At 37.2% G+C, this 18,323-nt stretch overlaps 1 protein-coding gene across 1 annotated transcript in view; it reads right to left on the bottom strand.

The window, feature by feature from the left end:
- LOC109070714 (complement C3-like) overlaps positions 1–18,073 on the bottom strand; it is a 79,139-nt gene extending 61,066 nt beyond the window's left edge. The window contains 7 exon segments of the mRNA XM_042764278.1: positions 16,541–16,628; positions 16,715–16,797; positions 16,996–17,084; positions 17,202–17,275; positions 17,459–17,627; positions 17,709–17,904; positions 17,982–18,073. Coding sequence (XP_042620212.1) covers positions 16,541–16,628; positions 16,715–16,797; positions 16,996–17,084; positions 17,202–17,275; positions 17,459–17,627; positions 17,709–17,904; positions 17,982–18,052 — 770 coding nt within the window. The 5' untranslated portion in view covers positions 18,053–18,073.
- Between the last annotated feature and the right edge of the window lie 250 nt (positions 18,074–18,323).

Genomic DNA, 18,323 nt, shown 5'->3' with positions numbered 1-18,323 from the left:
ACCCCCAACACGTATGTATTCTCTATTTTTAACAGGAGCGCCAAGAGGACATAAAGTGGAAGTTTGTAAGGGACATTGGTGCAGCGTGGTACAGAGTCATCGTGGGTTATTCTGTGGGGAGGTGACAGGGCCTGCCGTTCTCCAGATGGACAGTAAAAATCAACAGAATGCCATCAAAGACTACCTGGAGGGAGAATCGGAGGATATATTGAAGCAAGGAATCTCTCTGTGTAGTCTGTGTATGTATGTGTGTGTACTGCATGTCAACAACTGTTTTTCTGATCATTCAGCTGTTCATTCAGCTGCTCAGACTTTATAATATTTGGAGCATACCTTTTGTTAAACACAACCAGTCAAAAGTTTTTGAACAGTGACATTTTTTAATGTTTTTAAGAAATATCTTCTGCTCATCAAGCCTGCATTTATTTAATCCGAAGTACAGCAAAAACAGTCCAATTTTAAAATATTTGTATAATATTTTGCTTTTGTAATATATTTTTGCTATTTAAAATAACAATTTTCTATATTTCTATTAAAATGAAATGTATTCCTGTGATTTCAAAGGTGACTTACTCCAGTCACATGATCCTTCATTCTAATATGCTGATTTGATGCTCAAAAAAACATTTTATTATTATTATGTTAATACACTGAAGACTGGAGTAATGATGAAGAAAATTCAGCTTCGATCACAGGAATAAACTGCATTTTAAAATACATTCAAATAGAAAGCAGTTCTTTTAAATTGTAAAAATATTTCACATTACTGTTTTTGCTGTGTTTTGGATCAAATAAATCCTGGCTTGGTGAGCAGAAGAGACTTTAAAAAATAATAAAAATCTTACTGTTCAAAAACTGGTGGTGTATATTATTATTATTTTTTTTATTTATTTTTTTTTGTAAAATTGTACATGTAATTATTTTTGTAAAATAATAAATATAAAAATATCCCAATGAAACAATGGATGCCTTTTTCATTCATCTTTAAGTATGTGGAGGACCTGGACATGTTTCATATCAAGTTGTGATGAACAAGGCCTGAAGGTCAATGTCATGTTACTTATATAATCTATCAATAGAATCTTTATTCAGCCTAAGTATGTGTAGCCTACTGCATATGGGGAACTGTTGATTCTATCATTCAAATGTTAACACTTTATGATAAGTGGAATAAATCTTTAGAAAATTAAATGACAATTATACAATACCAACTTTTACAATAATTTTGCATACTTTTACAATACCAAAATCTAATTGTCCCCTTTAAATTTGATGCATTTCAATTTTGCCTTGGGTAGGTCAAAATAGTCTTTTTAATAAATGTGAATTTATCTCATTACATAAATGAACAAGGTAAGGTTTAAAAGTTTTAATTGACAATAAGCCTACTTTAATCAACATAAGCGTTTTAGGAGCTGTTATGATGACAAAATCAGCTCCGTATATTAGACATATTAAATATATATTAGATTTAAGTTGTGCCATTTTAGCCTAGACATCCTTTACAAAAATAAGAAAACGTGTATTAGTAAAACGAAGGACAATATTATTTTATGTAGATCCCATTAACTTCCATAAATTGCTTCAACATACTTCCGGGTTTCCAGGTACGGGGATGGGGAAATCACATGAGGAGACGTATTTGATATGGGCGTAGCTTTCGTTTACGTCACACTTGGACGTGGGCGGGGTTGTGTCAGGATGGGCGTGACTTCTGACGTCACACTTGGATGTGGGCGGGGCTGGATGTCCACCGCAGGCTGCAGCGAGCCCTACTTGGACCAGGCTGTCAATCAATGTCAGTCACAACACACACTGGCCCAGCTAACCAATTACAACACAGTCTGGCCCAGCTAACCAATCACAGTGCTTCTCGTATTCCAGAAGGCGGGCCTTCATTTGATGCAGGAACTATTCCAGCCGTTCATGCCAGACTGGGGAGAGAGGTGTTGTAACAATGAAAAATATGTGAAAAATGTTTTTCGAACAACCTAGTATGAGAGCCAGTTCTAGTACACCCCCAAAACAAAATCAAGAAATTGTAAAAGTTAACGACCAAATGGATGTTTAAAGAAGTTCACATTGCTGTTGCAGATGAAATATAACACGGATAACAGTAAATTTATATATATATATATATATATATATATATATATATATATATATATATATATATATATATAAATATATTTTTTTTTTTTTTTTTTTTTTTTTTAATTATTTATTTATTATTATTATTTATTGTACTGTCCTTAGTTTTTAGTTCTTAGCATTCTGTCCATATATTATAATTATTAACAATTATTATTATTAGTAGTAGTAGTATTATTATTTTGCTTTGTTTGTTTTTCTTCTGATATCAATGCCTCACACTCCATCCCAGTAGGTGGCGGAATATGCACCAAAGCTGTTTTGCTAACCACCATTAAACATCAAAGAAGAAGAAGAAGAAGAATTTTAGCCATTAGAGTATGCACGGATCCACACTTCAAAAATCGACTTGAAGAGCATTTTTGAAGCTTAAAGTGTGCAGAGCGGGCCGTCTCCATCTTGGCAGCGCGTCACCGCGCGACTCTCCCGGATAATCAAAAATGGGCAAAAAGGTGGGAGCTGGTTGCTGAAGCCACGCCCATCTATCTCGACGGCAGTGTCAGCAGAGACAATCCACCTGTCACTCAAGTGGCCACACCCTTAATTATGCAGAACTTTAAGGCTTAATATAATTTAAACGGATGAGTTATAAAAAAAATTCACCCCCCTCACAGTTGTCATGAAGGGCGAAATTAGCTATATAGACCAAAATAATTTTTTGAACCAGTCTGTAAACGTTATTTATTTATTTTTTTTTCTGCTGTAATGTTGGGCATTTTAACATGGGGAGTCTATGGGACTGACTTTCTTTTGCAGCCAGCCTCTAGCGGCCAGTCGATGAATTACAGTTTTAGTCACTTCCTTGTTGGCTTAACTAGAGAGCGTGGCAGGCTATAACCCAGCGGCACTGAGTTGGGAATGCAGACGTGAAAGAAAGCACACGTCACGTAAACATCAGCATCTTCAGATGGACATTTACATTACATTTACATTTAGTCATTTTGCAGACGCTTTTATCCAACTCAACTTACAGTTGGGGGATACATAAATCGATTCTTCTTAAAAGAGGCAAACAGACACAGAAAGTGCTTGTAATACCGAGTTTTAGACATTGTTCAAATAAGTACAAGCTAGAAACAGAAGGAATAAATAAAGAGGAAGGAAAAATTGAAATCACATCATATGACCCCTTTAACAACACAGATGCCTGCTTGTGTGAGGTAATTTTCTCAGCTTCTTCAGAAGAGCGGGAAAGACGGTTTAAAGTAAGTAAATGTCAGAATTCCATGTTATCAATTTTTTTTTTCTAAAAGTAAAAGAGTGTTTGTTGTTTTTGTAGATGCTGAAAGCCAGAGACATTGGAGAGCATCATTCTTTTGAGATTGATGTGAGTTATTTTTTAGAAAATAAATGTTTGTCTCTTGCCTGTTTACCTCACACTTTGATGCAACAACAGTGTGATTATGTGGTCATTTCATTAAAACCATTGATGTCTGTGTTTTTCATTGCAGAACCCAAACCAACTTTGGAGCTGTCTCATAATGATAATAAACATTCACCTACAACCCAAATAAAGGAATAGTTCAAAAAAAAAAAAAAAAAAAAAAAAATTTACTTGCCCTCATGTCATTCCAAACCTAAAAGACTTTTGTCTGTCTTTACAACACAAATGAATATATTTTAAATTTTCTCATAATTTTTTGTTAATCCATTGAGAGTCTAGATAATCATTATTTTCAAGCCTCATAAATACAGAGTTATTGTAGAAGTAATCCATTCCGATGTTTATATATAAATAAATCTTAAATTATATGATAGCAAACACATATGTTCAAAATTAAATATTGGTCTCCCACATTTACAATGGAGGACAAAAACTAAAAAAATATCTAATATATTTATCTGTGTTCCAAAAATGAGCAGAGTTTGTATGGGTCTGGAACAACATGGGGGAGAGTAAATCATGACCATTTTAATTTTTTGGTGAACTAACCCTTTGAAGAGCAGCCCTCCATGTACATGAAAATTTGTGAGGTATGTGAATTTCATGTCTGTTTAAATATTTTAGTAAAGTAGCTTTCTGAAAGCAATATATTTATTCAAACAATATCACATGCCCTCACACTAGTGCTGCCATTATAGCATTCTAGAGCACTGTAGTAGACAGAGACATTAAACAACCACACAAAGTGTTGAAATTGCAAAAGACTATTTATCTATCCTTACTGATGTGAATACACCTCTATCTGAAAATGGAGAGTTTAATTAAATGTTTTTTTTTTTCTAAATGTTTTTCTCTTTTTAGGCCACTGATGAAGAACAGGCGGTGACTGGGATGAATGCTGGTCAAAGAAGAGAATGTCCTTTCCCCTAAACTGAGGCTGCAGTGGTTTTAAAGGAGGATGATGGAAAAGATGTCACATGTGCTGATGGGGCTTCTTCATGACTACATCAATTATGCTAAAGAGATCATGAAAGTTGACAGTGATGCATGATCTGTATTCATGGACTATGAAACAAACTGTAAGTGTATAATTTGTAAAAACAATGTTAAATGCTTGTTCTGTGTTTAGTAAAAGAGTTTACACTCTGTCATTCATACACATGCTCACATTCTTTCGCACACACACATCTGTTAAATGTTATAATATCAATGTTAACGTTGTGGTTCATTTTTGTACTGTCATACTAGAATAGTTGGTAAAGAACTTAACTAATTGTACATTTATTGTATAATAGTGTGTTCGTATATTTTTATACAATATATAAAATTTAACAAAGTCCAATTTGATCTTAAAAGTTATATTCAACAAAAGTTCAATGCTTTATTTATGAACTCTGTAGCTGTTAATGCCATACGTTTCTGCATTTCTTCTTACATGCATGTTACTTTTTGACTTTTCTCTTGTTTTTAATAAATATTTACCTTTTGTAAGTTATTATTTGTATGTAAAAGTGATTTTCAAAATGAACAAGATCTGTAGGTTTAATGCCTACACTGTAAAATCTAATAAATTGGGCTTACTTAAAAAAAGTATGCAAACTGATTGCCTTGAAAAAACTAAGTAAAGTGAAATAGGAATAGTATGTTGTACTGACAAATGCTTAGTTAGTATAGTTAACTTACACAAGAGTTCTAGTAACTAAAAAAGAACTGTAGGGGGTACTTGATCCTTTCATTTAGGTTTACTCACAACTTAGTATAGCTACTCACTGACTCCCAGAATGCAATGCGCAGAATAAATTATGCAGTTGCTTTGTTTTACAGTTGTTGTTTTTATTTGCCAATTTTATTTGCTGTCTTGTGTCAGTAGTAGCACAACAAAAAGAGCAAATAAAATGGCTATTGTTACAATTAATGAAAATAAATTAAACTTAATTTTTACCATTGTTGTGATTCACATGATGAATGTTTAAGTCTGTGTGTGACTTCAGCATACTACCACACACTATTTAAGGATTATATAAAAAAAGCATATCAAGGTATTTATGAAAAATAAAATCTCAAAAATGTCATTATTAAACACACACAGAAAGATGCTTTAATTAAAAAATAGGTCATTTTATAAAAACAACCTATTTATTACTTCTCTTTGAAATCAAATAATTCTGATTTCATGATGCATTACTGTATTAACAGAGAGAAAATTATAGTAACAGAAATGAAGTTTCAAGTGCCCAACCAAAGGGAACGCTAATCACTAAAATGGTGAGCTAAAAAAAAAAAAACGGCAATTAGCAACATATTAGTGCACTGCTGCCTCTCACTGGTTTATTAATGTCATTGGTTCCTTTGTGGCTACTTGAATATTTTAAGTAAGTGTCACTCAAAACAGTAAGTAAATTGTTTTATTTGCCTTGAAAGTAGCTGAAACTTAATAAAACCTAGTAAGTATAACAACTTAGTAAAGATAACTAATTAAATCTAAGTAAGGTAAACTATTGGATTTTACAGTGTAGCTCAATTTGAGTTCATTTTAGCCTAGCAATGCAGTGTTTCCCACAGCCTTACACTCAATTAGTGGCGGCACTCCGCAAGTTCATTTTCTGCCAGCAGGAGGCGCTTTAATAGCGGGAGAGGTAGAGGTTTCTTCGGTAGCGGCTGCAAAGCGGCGCTGAGCTCACAATAGCTGCCTTATCAAGCATTACATGCAAAAGGAAATCAAACATTTTCTAAATACAGTCGGTTCCCTTCTTAAATACAGTGATAAAAAAACACCCGCTCTGGTTTTTGAAACCCTGCAAAGTAGTAATTTTAAACCATAAAAAAGCAACCCAGCATGCTGGGTTAAACATAATAACCCAACTGGTTGGGTTAAAATAACCCAGCGTTGGGTTGGTCCCTTTTTGACCCAGCGCTGGGTTGCCAAAATAACCCAAATTGGGTTGTTTTCAACCCAGCAGTTTGTAGAGTGTATGAGACTTTTGTCTTGAATACAAATTAAGATATTTTTTAATTTTCTCTTATAATATTTTGTTAATCCGGGGCTTCCGGTTTGAATATGTAGCAAGCAGACGTGTGAGAAGTGGCTCCCGAATAACTGTTTATTTTCTACCTCTTTTTTTTGGCATAAAGTTTGGCACCCCTTGAGTTTATTACGTGTACATTAAGACTTAACTTTACACAACTAAATAAGACCAAAGAGACGCGACCGAGGGCAAAAAACGACTGAAATGGACGAAGATACCACAAGTGAAGACAACATGGCTAACGTTAACGTTACACAAGCTAGCCCAAGCTCGGAGTTACCTGCTGATCTTGCTAAGTTGCACACGGTGCTTCTGTCCGACCTCGCCCAGCAAACGGACTCCCTCCTGAAAAAGGCACTCGGCGAGGCACTGGCACCAATTTCGGCATCCCTAGAATTGGTAAAATCGTCTCTCGACTCCCACGAAGAACGTATCCATGACATGGAGGAAGGGCTCAACGGCCACAGCGACAGGATCGAGGCTATCGAAACAACATGCACCGCACTTCTAACTGAGAACGAGAGGCTGAAAAACAAAGTGGAGGATTTAGAAAATCGCCCCCGTAGGTCCAATCTGCGAGTCGTCGGTATCCCGGAGCATATGGAGGGGCCAGACACAGTCAAGTTCATGACTGAATTTTTCGAGGAAATCCTGGGTAAAGATTTCTTTCCGCACCCCCTCATCATCTCCCGCACGCACCGAGTGGGACCCAAGCCGACCGCGGACTCCGGTGCTAGCTCCAAACGGCCGAGAATATTCCTCGTTCTCTTCCACGGCTTTCAAAACAAACACCGCATAATAAACGAGAGCAGCTGTTCTTCAGGGGCCATAAGGTATTTTTCCATGAGGATGTCAGCGCGGAACTTGGCAAGAAACAAGCCGCCTTTAAAGAAGTGAAATCCCTCCTGTACAAGAAGAACGTCAGGTTCGCTCTTATCTATCCCGCCCGGCTCCGCGTCCTTCACGACGGACAGACGCTGTTCTTCGAGACTCCGGAGAAGGCCAGAGAGTTTTACGATCTTCATTGGGGAGAGTAAATTACCGGTATGCTGGAGCACAGACTATCTATGAGAAGGTGAAAGTAAACCTAGCTTTCGGCTTAGACAGTTTGTTTTTGGGACTATTTGTTTGCTTGACTAATATACAGACGGAAAATAACAAGAACAATTTTTTTTTCTTTTTCAAGTAAACTTCAAGCCTACACGGTAATACTTGCGTAAAAGTGGTTTTCAGATGCAAATCAAGGATATTTTATACTTTAAATTTTATTTGTTGACTTAGCTTGGTCCCTTTTTTCTGTTTTCTCAAGGTGAGCCAAATAGATAATCGTATATAGGTAGAACACAAATCCCTTACTGAGAGAGGAGCCACCCTCAGGTTAGGATAGGAGTTATAGATAATGCTGGATGTCTTGGAAGTTTTTCATTTGGGAATTCCTGCGGTTTTCTTCGTTTGGGGAAGAAAATCTAGGTTTGGGGTGTTCAGGTTTTTTTTTTTTTTTTTTTTTTTTTTTTTTTTCATTCCAACTTAAGTTTAATGAGAACTGGGGAACATTTTGTTTACATGACAACACTCTATCTTTTAAGGATGCACACAGCTATGTTAAACTGTATCTTAAGTTCGTTATTATTACTGTTTTATTCTTCCCCTACACAACTTTACACAGTGTGTGTTGACATCACTTATGACCACAAATGCACTTTCGTAATGTGGTTCAGGCTAATCATATACATTTTAGATGTCTTCTATGATAAATAATGCAGGCGGTACAAGCCCAGTAGGGGGAGCTGCAGTTAGGTTTCTGTCCTGGAATGTTAAGGGGTTAAATGGTCCTGTGAAACATACTAGGATTTTTTCCCATCTTAAACAATTGAAAACTGATGTTTTGTTTTTGCAGGAGACACATTTACGGTTAGAAGATCACACCAGACTCCGTAAAGCATGGGTTAATCATATCTTCCATTCCAAATTTAATAATAGATCACGAGGGGTGGCAATTTTGATTAATAAACGAATTCAGTTCTCACTAAATGCAATAATGGCAGACCCCAATGGTCGATATGTCATTGTCTCAGGCCTCCTATTTCAAACACCGGTTCTTTTGGTAAATGTGTATGCCCCTAACTGGGACGATGCTGAATTTTCCAATAAGCTTCTGTCATCTCTTCCTAATTTAGATACACATAGATTGATCCTTGCAGGGGATCTTAATTGTACAATTGACCCATTGCTTGATAAATCTAGCCCTAAATCTACCTCACCATCTGTAATGTCAAGGGTCTTCTCAGACTTTATGAGACAAAATGGCTGCCTAGACCCATGGAGGTTTCAAAATCCGACTTCCAAACAATTCTCTTTCTTTTCTCATGTCCACCATTCTTTCTCAAGAATAGATTACTTTTTTATAGATAGCTCTTTCATCCCTGCAGTGAAATCGGTTGAATATTTGGCCATCATCATTTCAGATCATGCACCACTCATCTTAGACCTTTCTTTCACTTTGAATGTTAGAGAACAATCCTTCTGGAGACTTAATTCCCTGCTGCTTTCAAATGAGAAATTTTGCGAACATGTGTCTACTAATATAGATACTCTATATTAGTAGATATATTATAGATCCCTCCCAAAGTAGGGATCATATTCCCTACTTTGGGAAACCTTAAAAGCGTACTTAAGAGGACAAATTATCTCCTACGTAGCACATGTCAATAGGGAGCGCCGCAAACAAATAGAAGACCTGACGGATTTAGTTTTTAAGTTAGACCGCAAATATTCTGAAAGCCCCTCCCCAGAATTATATAAAGAACGGATAGCTTTACAGTCTAAGCTTAATCTTCTATCTACCAACCAGGCTGAATACTTATTATTGCGGACCCGGAGCACTTACTATGAGTACGGTGAAAAAGCTAGTCGATTGCTGGCTCACCAGCTGAAGCGACAGGCTGCTTAACGGCTCATACCCCAAGTGAAAGATCAAGATCAAAATATAGTCACCAACCCAAAGGAAATCAATAATACTTTTGCTACATTTTACTCTACACTTTACACGTCTGAATTCCCATCAGATGTTACGAATATGAACAGTTTCTTAGATAATTTAGAATTACACTGTAAAAAAAAGTCTGTAGTTTTTACAAAATAATTTTGGCAGCTGTGGTTGCCAGAATACTTTTGTAAAAAATACACTGTAAAAAAAAGTCTGTAGTTTTTACAAAATAATTTTGGCAGCTGTGGTTGCCAGAATACTTTTGTAAAAAATACAGAAAAACTGTAAACACAATTACGGCCAAAAACTGTAAATTTTACAGTATAAAAACTTTTAAAAACAAACAAGAAAATTTGAATGTAAACCAGTAAATTCAACAACGCACACTGCTATTAAAATCTGTTTTGTACCTTTAACATACTGACAACCACCATAATAATGCAGGTGGTAAAAGAGAAAGCCACATGAAGAATCGAAGTTCATCACAAGTAGCTTCGCCACAAGCAGAAGTTTATATTAATATATAGAAGGTGCACAAAGTCATTCAAGCAAACACAAAACACCATCATGGTGACACACGATACTTAAACAATTCAATAAACTTTCATTAAACAGCAGAAGATGTAACATAAAGCCCAAATGTACAACTGATAACAAAAAACTATTAAAAAACATGATTATTTAAACAAAATACTTTCAAATGTGGAGCGTCACACAGGGAATTCTGGGAATATCAGTTTACAGTTTTTGACTGTAAATTATACATTGATTTGTTCTTTTTTTATTTCTAAAAAACTGTAAAATTAACAGCATTTTACTGTAAAATTACATGAAATGTCTGTTTAGATCTTTTACAGTTTTTCCCTGTATATAGTACAGGAACTTACTGTTAACCTATTAACACTTTTTTTTTGTAGCGTTTTTACAAAATTGTACAGTTAAAATGACACTTATTTTTTACAGTGTACCTACTATTGAGCCTGGAGACAGGGAAGAGTTAGACCGACCTCTTAAACAGTTAGAGATCACTGCAGCCATCGGAGACATGCGAACTGGGAAATCTCCAGGACCTGACTGTTATCCCCCCGAATTTTTTAAGAAATTTAAAGATAAACTTGTACCTATTATGCTAGAAGTATTTAACGAATCATTTGGAAACGGTTACTTGCCTCCAACCCTCACACAAGCTAAGATTACACTACTCCTCAAAAAGGATAAGGACCCTACCAGCTGTGGCTCTTACCGGCCTATTTCCCTCCTAAATGTTGATATAAAAATTTTAGCCAAGGTGATGGCACATCGTTTAGAATCCATTCTCCCTAAAGTAATCTCTGAGGATCAGACTGGTTTTATAAAGGGTCGTCACTCTTTTTCAAATATTCAACGGCTTGCTAACGTGATCTACTCCCCCAGTCCCTCTTTGACTGCAGAACCTGTAATTTCTCTGGACGCAGAGAAAGCCTTTGACCGTATTGGAAAGGTTTGGGTTTGGGGACACGTTTCTGGCATGGATTCATCTGCTCTATTCGTCCCCACAAGCATGTATTCAAACTAATCAATCCCATTCCAAATTTTTTCCCCTGTCACGTGGGACACGTCAAGGATGTCCTTTATCCCCGCTCCTATTTGCAGTGGCAATTGAGCCTCTTTCGCTTGCACTGAAGTCGTCGTTGGTGTTACGGGGGGTTAGGCGTGGGACTGAGGAACATCCCGTCTCTCTGTATGCAGATGATCTCTTGATCTATATAAGCAATCTAGAAACCAGCGTCCCCGTAATTGTATCACTACTGAACAATTTTGGGTCTTTTTCTGGCTACAAACTTAATTATCAGAAAAGTGAATGCTTCCCCATTAATGATTAGGCAATGCAAATTAAACAAGAAGCAGTCCCCTTCCACTTAACACACTCTGGTTTCAAATATCTTGGAATAAACATTACGCGTTCCTTCACCTCTCTTCTGGGGGCTAATTTTACACCTCTAGTTAACCAAATGAAAGCTGACTTTCAAAGGTGGAGCAGTCTGCCTCTGACTATTGCAGGGAGGATACAATCGGTGAAGATGAACGTACTCCCAAAGTAACTGTATTTGTTTCAATGTCTACCGTTTTTCCTGACAAAACCGTTTTTTCAATCAGTTAATACATCCATTACCTCCTTCATCTGGAAGAATAAAGTTCCAAGAGTTAACAAAGGCTTTCTTCAGAGGGGTCGCGATGTGGGGGGACTAGCTCTCCCCAGTTTTATTCACTACTATTGGGCAGCTAACCTGCAGAAAATTTTATTCTGGCTCCATGTGCCAGACACCGACTGGTGTACGCTTGAGGCGCACTCCTGCCACTCGTCATCCCTCCCTGCTTTGGTCTACTCCTCCCTACCCACAAAGTGGTCCAGGTTTACCTCTAATCCCATAGTACTGTCCACCCTTAAAATCTGGGTCCAGTTCCGAAATCATTACAAATTCACCTCTCCCTCCCCCTAGGCCCTATTTGTAAGAATCATTTATTTCCAGCCTCCTCTCTTGACCTAACATTCACTCAGTGGGACAGGAAGCAGCTTTCCTGTTTTAAAAGCTTGTACTGTAAAGAAGGGTTCGATAGTTTTGATAATATATGCCAGAAATATGATCTTTCATGCAGTAACTTTTTTAGATATCTCCAAATACGCCACTGTGTTAAAGCACGGTTCCCTTCTTTCCCGGTCCTCCCTATTGAGGCAGCATGGGAGGAAATTACCCTCCTCTGTCCGAAAAAAGGACTGATATCACGGTTATATTCTCAACTAATGTCTCTTGAAAATCATGACCTTTCAAAAATTAAGAACGGTTGGGAAGGCGAGTTGATGGTTGAGTTGTCAGACAGACACTGGGAGGATGCACTACAAAGGATTAACTCATCTTCATCCTGTGCATGCTTGGGGCTCATTCAGTTTAAAGTAGTGCATAGGGCTCATTTCAGTAGGGCCAGGTTAGCAGCTATATATCCAGGAACGGACGGGAGTTGTAATAGATGCTCCCTCTCTCCAGCTGATTTAACACACACTTTTTGGTTGTGCCCCCGTCTAAATCAATACTGGTCATCTGTTTTTCAAACTTTATCCGAAGTCATAAAAATTCAAATTAAGCCCTGTCCGCTGATTGCAATATTTGGTATTTCAAATGAGAGCTTAAATTTAACCCAGGACCAATCGGACATCATTGCTTTTACATCACTTCTTGCCCGTCGTAGAATCCTATTAGTTTGGACATCCGCTACTCCACCAGCGGTGGCCGAATGGTTAAGGGATGTTTTATTTTTTCTTAAACTAGAAAAAGTTAAATTCACGTTGAAAGGGTCAGTCCAGAAATTTTACGTAAAATGGCAGCCCTTTGTGACATATTTTGAGAGTCTTAAAGTATTGCCTGAAGTATGAGACACCTTCTTATTTTATATTCTTTTTTTTTGGGGGGGGGGGGGGATTAATCAAATCAGTGGTCAACTACCTTCATGGGGTAGGAACTGAGTACCCTGGTCAACAATTGTGAAAGTGTAAGTTTAAAGCCTTGCTAACCAACTGCTTTCGAAATGTGGGTATGCAGGTCTGTGCTTGCTTTTTAGTGTGTAAATCCTTAACTCTTTTGAAGAACTGTGTAACAAACGAAATGGAAGAGGGGAAGAAAAAAAAAAAAGTTGTTCTCCCAGAATGTGGTTAAATATAATTATAAATATTTTTTATTTTTATTATTTTTTTTTTATTATTATTATTTATTGTATTTATTTATTTATTTATTTTTTTTTTGGGGGGGGGGGGGTTGTGGATGTTTTAGTTGTTTAAGATAAAATGAAACTGGAGACCTGTTTTAATTCCTGTAAAATGTTACATCTTTGATCCTCCAATAAAGAGATTTGTATAAAATATTTTGTTAATCCATTGAAAGTCTAGATAATCAGTATTTTCAAGCTTCAAAAATACAGTGTTATTGTAGAAGTAATCCACACCAATATTTATATATGAATAAATCTTAAATTATATCATAGCAAACATGTCTGTTCAAAAGAAAATACTGATCTCCCAGACTTGCAATGGAGCAGAAGAATTAAGAGAATATTAAATATATTTATTTGTGTTTCAAAAATTAGCAGAGTTTGTATGGGTTTGGAATAACACGGGGAGAATAAATTATGACCAACTTACTTTTTTGCTGAACTAACCCTTGAAAGAGCAGTCCTCCACGTACATGAAAATTTGTGAGGTCTGTGAATGTCATGTCTGTTTTAATGTTTCAGTAAAGAAGTACCTTTCTGAAAGCAATGTTTATTTAAACAGTATCGCATGCCCTCACACTAGTGCTGCCACTGTAGCATTCTAGAGCGCTGTGGTGAGACATTAAACAACCACATAAGTACACATACTATTTACTTATCCTTACTGATGTGGATGCACCTACAGTGGGTACGGAAAGTATTCAGACCCCCTTAAATTTTTCACTCTTTGTTATATTGTAGCCATTTGCTAAAATCATTTAAGTTCATTTTTTTCCTCATTAATGTACACACAGCACCCCATATTGACAGAAAAACACAGAATTGTTGACATTTTTGCACATTTATTAAAAAAGAAAAATTGAAATAATCACATGATCCTAAGTATTCAGACCCTTTGCTCAGTATTTAGGAGAAGCACCCTTTTGATCTAAGACAGCCATGAGTCTTTTTGGGAAAGATGCAACAAGTTTTTCACACCTGGATTTGGGGATCCTCTGCCATTCTTCCTTGCAGATCCTCTCCAGTTCTGTCAGGTTAGATGGTAAACGTTGGTGGACAGCCATTTTCAGGTCTCTCCAGAGATGCTCAATTGGGTTTAAGTCAGGGCTCTGGCTGGGCCATTCAAGAACAGTCACGGAGTTGTTGTGAAGCCACTCCTTCGTTATTTTAGCTGTGTGCTTAGGGTCAGTGTCTTGTTGGAAGGTGAACCTTCGGCCCAGTCTGAGGTCCTGAGCACTCTGGAGAAGGTTTTCGTCCAGGATATCCCTGTACTTGGCCGCATTCATCTTTCCCTCGATTGCAACCAGTCGTCCTGTCCCTACAGCTAAAAAAACACCCCCACAGCATGATGCTGCCACCACCATGCTTCACTGTTGGGACTGTATTGGACAGGTGATGAGCAGTGCCTGGTTTTCTCCACACATACCGCTTAGAATTAAGGCCAAAAAGTTCTATCTTGGTCTCATCAGACCAGAGAATCTTATTTCTCACCATCTTGGACTCCATGCGGGCTTTCATGTGTCTTGCACTGAGGAGAGGCTTCTGTCGGTCCACTCTGCCATAAAGCCCCGACTGGTGGAGGGCTGCAGTGATGGTTGACTTTCTACAACTTTCTCCCATCTCCCGACTGCATCTCTGGAGCTCAGCCACAGTGCTTTCTCTGAGCTCTTCAGGCAGTTCCTTTGACCTCATGATTCTCATTTGCTCTGACATTGGCCGGACAGCCAGCTCTAGGAAGGGTTCTGGTCATCTCAAACGTCTTCCATTTAAGGATTATGGAGGCCACTGTGCTCTTAGAAACCTTAAGTGCAGCAGAATTTTTTTTGTAACCTTGGCCAGATCTGTGCCTTGCCACAATTCTGTCTCTGAGCTGTTCAGGCAGTTCCTTTGACCTCATGATTCTCATTTGCTCTGACATGCACTGTGAGCTGTAAGGTCTTATATAGACAGTTGGGTGGCTTTCCTAATCAAGTCCAATCAGTATAATCAAACACAGCTGGACTCAAATGAAGGTGTAGAACCATCTCAAGGATGATCAGAAGAAATGGACAGCACCTGAGTTAAATATATGAGCGTCACAGCAAAGGATCTTAGGACCATGTGATATTTCAGTTTTTCTTTTTTAATAAATCTGCAAAAATGTCAACAATTGTGTTTTTTTTTCTGTCAATATGGGGTGGTGTGTGTACATTAATGAGGGAAAAAATGAACTTAAATGATTTTAGCAAATGGCAGCAATTTAACAAAGAATGAAAAATTTAAGGGGGTCTGAATACTTTCCGTACCCACTGTATATCTGAAAATGGATAGAGTTTAATTGAATGTTTCCTTTTTTCAAATGTTTTTCTCTTTTTAGGCCACTGATGAAGAACAGACGGTGACTGGGATGAATGCTGGTCAAAGAGGAGAATGTCCTTTCCCCCAAACTGTTGCGACAAGGAGGAGGCTGCCCTGGATGATGTAAAAGGTGTCACATGCCTTTGCTGTGCTGATGAGGCTTCTTCATAAAATCATAAAAATTGGCAGCGATGCCTGATCTGTATTCATAGACTATGAAACAAACTGTAAGTGTATAATTTGTAAAAACAAAATGTTAAATGCTTGTTCTGTGTTTTTTAGTGCAAATGAAGTTTCATACACATGCTCACATTCTTTCACAAATATGTTTCTTATAAATGTTATAATAGTGTTACTGTTGTTGTGCCATGCCATAGTTGGGAAAGAACATAACTATTAACTAATTGAACAACTATTGTATAATATAGTGTGTTTGTATAATATTTTTATAAAATATATAAAATTTACCAAAAAGTAAAATGTAATCTTAAGTTATATTCAACAAATGTTCAATGCTTCATTTATTAACTCTGTAGCTGTTAATTCCATACTTTTCTGCATTTCTTCTTACACGCATGTTACTTTTGACTGTTTTCTCTTGTTTTAAATAAATATTTACCTTTAGACAGTCATTCTGTGTGTGTAAAAGTGATTTTAAAATTAACAAGATTTGTAGGTTTAATGTCTAGCTCGATTTGGGTTCATTTTAGCCTAGCAGTGTAGTAATTTTAAACCATAAAAAAGCAACCCAGCATGCTTGGTCAAACATACTGTATAACCCAACTTGTTGGGTTAAAACAACCCAGCGCTGGGTTCGTCCCTTTTTAACCCAGCGCCTGGTTGCCAAAATAACCCAAATTGGGTTGTTTTTAACCCAGCAGTTTTTGAGAGTGCAGTGAAAATATTTTGTCTTACTTGGCTTCAATATCAACTGTCAGACTCCCATCACGCACGTAGAAGAACGACTTGCTGGGCTTTAATTTCACTTCAAATGTTGGAAGCACTAAAACCAAACCGGACAAAAGCCACACAAACAAATCAATAATACATTATTTTAATTATCAAATTTATGTAACAATCAGTTTTTACCATATTCTTTGACCTCAAAGTCTGCAGTAAAAGTCTTCTGAGGAGTGTTTGAGAACAGTGTGACCACCTTCCAGATCCCAGAGCTGGATAAGATTCATAAATAAGCATTAATAAACTAAATCAACTTTATAACACAGATCGCATTTACAAGTAGCTGCTGTGTGTGTAGATACATTGAAGAATTATTATCCTGAGGTAGACATCATGGATGATTGGAAATAAAATCCAGTTAGTTCCCTCAGGATCAGTCTTCATAGTCTTTTACACACACACACACACACCTGGCAATTTCAGGAATGGCGTATCTTCCAGACTTCATCCCTCTGACTGGAAATATCTTGTCTGTTAAAACTGTGATGCCTTGAGGATTTCAGAAACACAGAAATCAGCAGAGATCATCAGTGCTCATTACAGCTGAAATGTCATGAGTGTGTGTGTGTGTGTGTGTGTGTGTGTGTGTGTGTGTGTGTGTAATAACAGTGTGTACCATGATTTCCACTGTGATTCCAGACTGACTGAGTGGTGTCATGTTGGGCGTCAGAGAGAAAATCCTGTAAAGAACTGCAAAAAGGTAAAAGCAAAAACAAATTGGAGTTCTGATGGTTTTATTTTTTGCAGATACAAAAGCCTGATAAAAGCAGCAGGCAGTTTAATAATCAACAGAATTATGTCAAGCTGATGTTTGAAAGTTCAAAGTTCATTGATACACTCTATATTTGTCAAGTTTTCAGCACTTAATGGTACCTGTGCTAGCAGGTGTGTAGATGGGTTTGTCTGTTTGGACAAATATATATCCAGACTGGAATGAGAGCATGACCACTTTCTCCAGAGTGACGGATGGAAACTGAGCTTGTAGATACACATACTGCTTCTCCAGAGGATCGTCAGAGAAGAAGTTCTGATCATCAGGGATCTGTAGAACAGATAACCAGTCAGTTATAACTGTTAATAAAATAAATGAGACATCACTGCACTGTAATTACTGCACTCTCACCTTTATATCTGTAAGGATCTGGAAATTGTTGGCTGCAGTCAGTGACACTGATTTAGACAGTATCTCCTTGTCTGTTTTTGGGTGGTTCTTAACTATGATCTTCACATCGAAAGCTCCTCCAGAGTAATCCTGAGCCTCCACAAACACGTTCTCTGAGGAACCCACCCTCAGCAGATTAGGAGCTGACAGAACATACCTGAGGAGATCAAATCAGAGCGTTTGAGAACAGATCTGTCAGTGAATCCATGAACAAACAGTGTGTGTGATACTCACAGCGGGTCACATAGTGTGAGGAGCGGTGAGGAGAGCAGAACAACAGTCAGAAACAGCAGCTTCACCTCCATCCTGACTGTCTGTGTATCTCTTCCTGTGAGCGTCTGTGAAGCTGCAGCAGCTCAGATTTATACCTGCCTCCACCTCCCTCAGAGTCCAAACTGATAACTCTCTCAGTCTGTCTGTTTGCATTTGATTTATAAATAAACAGACACTTCAGTTCACCAATCTACTGTCTAACAGTATAGCAAATTATATTCATGCTTGAAATAACAGTTTTCTATTTTTATAGATTTTATGAATCAAATATGAATCAAATATTTTGAATTCATGTACCAAATA

Source organism: Cyprinus carpio, chromosome A1 (genome assembly GCF_018340385.1).
Source record: "Cyprinus carpio isolate SPL01 chromosome A1, ASM1834038v1, whole genome shotgun sequence".
In the NCBI taxonomy this organism is placed as follows: domain Eukaryota; kingdom Metazoa; phylum Chordata; class Actinopteri; order Cypriniformes; family Cyprinidae; genus Cyprinus; species Cyprinus carpio.
This window is presented reverse-complemented; position numbering and strand designations above follow the sequence as displayed.